Source organism: Dermacentor andersoni, unplaced genomic scaffold, assembly GCF_023375885.2.
Source record: "Dermacentor andersoni unplaced genomic scaffold, qqDerAnde1_hic_scaffold ctg00000039.1, whole genome shotgun sequence".
In the NCBI taxonomy this organism is placed as follows: Eukaryota; Metazoa; Arthropoda; class Arachnida; order Ixodida; family Ixodidae; genus Dermacentor; species Dermacentor andersoni.
In genome coordinates, this window is record NW_027314752.1 from 36,772,501 (window position 1) to 36,779,465 (window position 6,965).

Below are 6,965 nucleotides of genomic sequence, written 5' to 3' on the forward strand. Positions count from 1 at the left end.
TTAAATGAGGCGTACAACTCCTGCGGGACCCGCCGTGGTTGCTCAGTGGCTATGGTGTTAGACTGCTGAGCACGAGGGCGCGGGCTCGGATCCCGGCCACGGCGGCCGCATTTCGATGGGGGCGAAAAGTGAAAACACCCGTGTACTTAGAATTAGGTGCACGTTAAAGAACCCCAGGTGGTCGAAATTTCCGGAGTCCCCCACTACGGCGTGCCGTATAATCAGAAAGTGGTTTTGTCACGTAAAACCCCATAACTTAATTTTTTAATTTACCTACTGCGGGGACGGTAGAGTATCTGTCTCCCGTGCAAGACGACCATGGTTCAAATCCCGGTGCCGCGCTATTCTCCACCGGAAAATACAAAAAAAAAAACGTGTGTTGAGAAAATCGCACAAACAGGCCTGGAGTGCGGCCTGATCCCGGCGACCACAACCGGTAACGCACTCTCCAACCAGAGCAGGATTGGCCACCCTGGTGCAGTACTTGGCCACAACCTCCCATATGAATACAACAATCAAACCCCGGCCCTCAGTCCCCAGCAGCCGCGAAGCAACTGACCACGGCGGCGGTCAGATCTGTGACGCTGCAGAGGGTGCTAAGCATACCTGGCTCCGGACAGGCCGCCATTGGAATCTGAACCTGGCAACGTTTAACGTTAGAACGTTATCTAGTGAGGGGATTCTAGCAGTGTTATTGGAGGAATTAGAGGGTAGTAAATGGGATATAATAGGGCTCAGTGAGGCTAGGAGGACAGAAGAAGCATATACAGAGCTAAAAAGCGGGCACATGCTGTGCTACCGGGGCTTAGCTGAGAGACGAGAACTAGGAGTCGGATTCCTGATTAATAAGGAAATAGCTGGTAACATACAGGAATTCTATAGCATTAACGAGAGGGTAGCAGGTCTTGTTGTGAAACGTAATAAGAGGTACTAATTGAAGGTGGTACAAGTCTATGCCCCTACAAGCAGTCATGATGACCAGGAAGTCGAAAGCTTTTATGAAGACGTGGAATTGGCGATGGGTAAAGTCAAAACAAAATACACTATACTGATGGGCGACTTCAATGCCAGGGTAGGCAAGAAGCAGGCTGGAGACAAGTCAGTGGGCGAATATGGCATAGGCTCTAGGAATAGCAGAGGAGAGTTATTAGTAGAGTTTGCAGAACAGAATAATATGCGGATAATGAATACCTTTTCCGCAAGCGGGTTAGTCGAAAGTGGACGTGGAGGAGCCCGAATGTTGAGACTAGAAATGAAATCGACTTCATACTCTGCGCGAACCCTGGCATCATACAAGATGTAGACGTGCTCGGCAAGGTACGCTGCAGTGACCATAGGATGGTAAGAACTCGAATTAGCCTAGACTTGAGGAGGCAACGGAAGAAACTGGTACACAAGAAGCCAATCAATGAGTTAGCGGTAAGAGGAAAACTAGAGGAATTCCGCATCAAGCTACAGAACAGGTATTCGGCTTTAACTCAGGAAGAGGACCTTAGTGTTGAAGCAATGAACGACAATCTCATGGGCATCATTAAGGGGTGCGCAATAGAAGTCGGTGGTAAAGCCGTTAGACAGGAAACCAGTAAGCTATCGCAGGAGACAAAAGATCTGATCAAGAAACGTCAATGTATGGAAGCCTCTAAGCCTACAGGTAGAATAGAACTGGCAGAACTTTCAAAGTCAAGCTGTGGAATGCTGTGGAATATGGCTGAACGTCTTCGTTTCAGACTGACCAGGTTCCACGGGCTACGTAAAAGGATTCGCAGTATTCCTAAATGTAGACAGGAACGATCTGCGTCGATTTTTCTGGCAGAGAAAGCATCCTGGCGCCTTCACTCGACGCACTTGTCTATAGTCGTACGCTGTCGCACTTTGTCTATAGGCAATACTTCCTTTTTTTTTCTAGCCAAATGCCACTCGCGAAAAAACGCTAGCGGTAGTCAAGTGATCCTTCTTGAGTACAATACAAGTTTTTTTGAAAGGCTGGCCACGTGGTCGCCATCTCGAGTTTCACCGTTATCAAATCCTTTCATGCGAAAAAGAGACAAAGATAAAGCAAGTAACGGATTTGATGCGCACCGTAGATGTCGGCCCTGCCAATAGCTTCACACGCTACTTCATAAATTAAGGAGATGACAAATTCTTGCGCATAGAACATCTTGCCAACCTACCCTAAAAAGGCAAGCGATTGCGCACCAGCACTTTCCCACGACGACGAGTTCCTCTCCATGGCCACCGCTGCAGGTTCACTGCGAAGCACCCGGACTTTAGTGAGTGAACTGGCCACGCTCGCCAGCGCCTGTCCTGTTTATATCTAAAGTTTCCGCCACAAATCGTCACTGAAACGTGGGCACCACCTCCCTCTCTTCTTCGGCTGTTCTTTGCCCTTCCGCGCCGCGAAAACGAAAACAGCGCTAGTATTTCAAACGGTGGTCGACACAGCGGTGCCCTCGAGTAAAATGGAAGGAAGAGTGGCTTCCCCCTCCTCACCAGCATTTAGTCTTTCCGCAGTGATAAGAGGGTACCAAATACAGATGTCCGCGGTCGGTTCTCCAGTGGCGAGCAATCGAAGAAAGTCATCGTGTCAGCCACATAAAGAAACGGATAAGCGAAAAGCACATATGTTTTTATACGTTTCAGAGAAAAACAGCGCCCGAAATATCCGGCCCGATTTTGTGACAGCCGTATTTGATCAGGGACCATTTGGCCGACTTTTCCACTAACCACTATAGACAAGACAACGATTTCCCCACTGTCTTGTACACGCACTTTAAAAGAGGGAGGTGGAAAGAAAAAAATTGGAGGCTTACCAAGGTTAAGCCCAGTGGATGCGAAACATCCACTGGGCTTAACCTTAGCGTATCCTTAGCGTTTGGAGGCATCTTGACCGCATACACGCCCGGAGCAAAGACGCTGGCGCGGTTGCGGGCACAGAGACTGACGCGATGGCGGGCACGCGCCGTTTCATCCCTGGCGTGACGTCACATGTTACGTGATGCAGTAATGGTGGCGCCACCGCCACGTCGCGCGCGACGGCGCGAACCGCAGCATAGAGGCCTCCGCCGGGCGACGTCCGGCGGCGCGATATGAGGCCCCATCTGCAGCCGGTGTGACGTCATCACGTGACGTCACATCATGTGATCTCACTTCAGGGTCAATGGTGGCCACCGCCGGGAGGCGACCGACGGCGCGATATGAGGCCCCATCTGCAGCCGGTGTGACGTCATCAGGTGACCTACTTGAAGGTCACTTGAAGGTCAATGGTGGCCACCGCCGGGAGGCGGCCGACGGCGCGATATGAGGCCCCATCTGCAGCCTGTGTGACGTCATCACGTGACGTCATGTCACGTGACCCCACTTCAGGGTCAATGGTGGCCACCGCCGGGCGTCGCGCGAAGGCCCGAAACCTACGTTAATATGCTTCGCATAAAAATACGGCTGTTGGATCCGCTGCACTCAGCTAATTTCTCAGAGCAGGATGAAGCACCACTAAAAGCAGCCTCTTCTCTTAAAGACATGAAGGCAGGTTCGTGGAGTTTTGAAAGCGCTTTCTCGCACCATGAGCGTATCTGTTTTCCTGTGTCGGTGGCATCTTTCCCAGAAGCGGCTCACGTCCACGCTATGAGGCAGAGCTGGGCGCCGCATTCGTTACAGGAAACATACCCCCGCCTTCCTCCCCCACCCCTTTATTTTCGTTCTCCTGCACGACCGTCCACATTCAGTGGAATAAGGAGGAGGAAACGAAGAGGGTGCAGGACCGCTATAAAAATGTACACGGTCCGGAAATTTTTAAGTAAAAATATCAAAATTTTCTCACAAAAACTTTGGAAACATTGAGAATAACACTTGACGAAGTGATGGTAACAATGAACAAAGCATTTGAAGCCATAATTTTTTTGTGAAACACCTTCAGCGGGGGCACTGATGATCATAACATTCCGCGAAACGAGATAATTAGGATATTTTCGTTATGTTTATAACATCGTTTTCAGCGCTTTCCGCACCATTATGTGTTCTCATCTCTCCAAGATGACCACAGGTATGAGCGCTGAAGGGTAATTACTAAGATAACTTGGTTTTTAAGCATCAAATGCTTTTTGCTCCCGTTGTCGGCGACCTTCAAAAGACCTTGAGCCAAAAGCCGGAGCCGTTATCAAGGCACTCAAACGAGAACATCCGGGCAAGTTGCGAGAAGAAAACTAGATCATCGGGCCAACCAGTCAACACAGCATCACAGGCGCTAGAGACTTCCCAAACAAGTTACAAAAAACATATTGCCTTCGAGTTCTTCCAAAGGTTTGTTCACAATGACAATAAAGCTGTAACTTCTAGTACGCTGAACTTTTATTTGTCATTTACGATAGCGACGTTAAAAAGGCTATACACTCCATCGTCACCTTTTGGCGCTGAGACAGTTGCCTGTGTTCTTTTCAACGCCAGCAGTCCGTGACGTACGCGGCGTGTCCGGCGCGCCGGCATCGCCGGTAGCCTCCGGCGCACCGCGGATGGCTGCTTGACCGAGACGACACTTGCAATGAGGTTGTATCTGTGACCGAAAAGTATCGCGTCCATATGGGCCAGTGCACAGTGTGGTGCTGCGGGGCGAGGTGGGGTGTGCCGTTGCGAACATGCACTACGCCCCTTTAGAGACTGCGGCTACTGTCACCTCCAATCTGCTTTGGCGGTAGCCATTTCCTGCTTACATCTGTTCTGGATTACGGGAGGACCAGTACATTTAGCTTTAGAATAAATGCTGTAGTATATCCTTTGTGATTCTCGTCATAAAAGAGTACAACGCCAAAGCATATATGCCAAGGTATGCGTTTCTAAACGAGGAGTCTCAAAATCTATGCATTATTTAATTTGAAACTGTTTTGTGGCCAGCGTACGTGGTTAAGCGCTGTAATTAGTGCGTGCTTGAGTGATCCTTCGCCGGCTATAGTTTGAGAGAGAATATGGAATAAGCCATGGCTGTTGGTTGCGGTATAGATGCACGTGTCTGGAATCTCGTCACTTCGCGTTGCAAAAAAAAAAAAAAATTGAATGGTCTAACTCTCATTTTGCTTGTATGTTTCGTTTTCTCGGACCGATAACTTCGAGTTGTGTCGGTCAATTTTCATAATTCATTTTGTTCTGTGCTCTATGACTTGGCGAGAGTAAAGCTACAGCAAACGGCGTTGCAGGGCCACTTTAATAGACTAAAGCAAATAAAAACTGCGGTGTGGGCGAGCAGGGCTCGGCCTTGGCGATCTAGGTAGTACTATTACGCTAAACATTGTTAGAATACGGTCATTCCACGCCAAATCAACCAACGTGTTTTTTTTTTTCGGCAAAGCTGTTTATGCGGACCCTGTGCCGTCATTGTCGAAGTTCGCTGAAACTATCGTCCCACACAATACAATGACAAATGCCCCTGATGCCCCGAAGCACCCACGCTGTAACACGTAACGTGGGCATGCCAGAAGATAGACGTGGTACCCGTTATACCAAACACGAGTGCGGAGCAATGGGAGGGAGTGCTCTCCAGCGATCGCCGGGCCGGCCAAGAAGGTCTGATTCGGCGAGCACAACTGGTAGCAGCATCCAGCGGAGCCCTGGACTAAGGGCAACCGACCGTTGTGCAAGAAGATGGACGAAGCCATCTGAAGACCACAGAAGACCAGCGAATCCGGAGCTCAACAAAGTTTTTCACTCACTCACTCACACTTATAAGCAATGGCTCGAGCGTCGTCGTCTTCTTCCACAGCTACCTGCGTTACCGCTCGTCATTCAAGCGTAGGATTTCACTTCTACCTTCGATGAACTCGCGGAAGCGCAGTTCAATGCACAGATCGCGTGGCTCTAGCAGACTGCCACCGGCCCCAAGCTCCTAAAAAGAATAGGGGATAACACAGACGGAATAGAGGATCGGGTAGCTAGCGTCCCAGACAGCGTTCGCCAGACACTGCAGATTAGCCCCCTACCGAGAAACATGGACCCGTATCTCTACGACGCCAGAAGGCAGGCACGAGCAGATTACGTGGAACGAAACCTAGCCACACTAGAAAACACAGTAAACACAGACGCGGCCGTATACCCTCGGGACGGCAACATTAGAATGTTCAGAGTCGTGGCAGTAGTGGTAGACCACACGGAGAACCAATTTGTTGCGCGACCCTGAGAAACTGCACGGTAACGGAGGGGGAAGGAGTCGCCGTAGCTATAGCGGCGGCTGAAGGTTACCGCAGGAACAAATCTCTGATAATTCTAAGAGACACCATAGTAACATGCAGGAACTACACACAAGGCAGAGTTAGTAAGTAAGCACTGAAAATCCTCCTCGAAAGAGAGCCTCCTAACAAAAACATAAAACATAGGATCTTCTGGATACCGGCACACACCGGGATAGAGGGCAACTCAAGGGTGGACCACCTAGTTTGCGAACTCACGTACCGAGCGGGGCAGTCGGAAACCCTAGAGGCCCCCTTAACGGTGGAGCCGACGTATGCAGAAATACTTAACCACTACAGAGGAAGGAGACTTAAATAACCCCCACCCCACACATCGCTCACACAACACGAGGCAGTCAGCTGGCGAAGACTGCAAGCAGGTACGTTCTTCAACCTGCACACACTACACAAAATGTTCCCTACCCAGTACAGGGATACATGTCCGTGGTGCGGAACAACCCCCAAGTTATACCACATCACGTGGGAATGCAAGCGTAATTCCGCATTCCATAAAGTAAATAACCCAAGTGCGGAACAATGGGAGGGTCTGCTCACCAGCAGCGAGCTCGCAGCCCGACGGGCAATTGTGCAGCACGCCTGCGAGGCAGCAAGACTCAGCGGTGCCCTGGAATAGGGGCGCCGACCTTGTGAAGCGGCCAGGACTCAAAACATGAAGACACCGGCACACCGCCAATCTCTCTGAGAGATAGAGAAATAAAGTTTTTCCATTCCATTCAATTCAATGCGTCATTTCAA

General features: G+C 50.0%; 1 protein-coding gene across 1 annotated transcript in view; it reads right to left on the bottom strand.

The window, feature by feature from the left end:
* LOC126523860 (cholesterol 7-desaturase nvd-like) overlaps positions 1-2,244 on the bottom strand; it is an 84,230-nt gene extending 81,986 nt beyond the window's left edge. The window contains exon 1 of the mRNA XM_072285720.1: positions 2,172-2,244. Within this exon, the coding sequence (XP_072141821.1) occupies positions 2,172-2,230 (59 nt within the window). The 5' untranslated portion in view covers positions 2,231-2,244. The remainder of the gene's footprint in view (positions 1-2,171) is intronic.
* Positions 2,245-6,965: the final 4,721 nt, after the last annotated feature.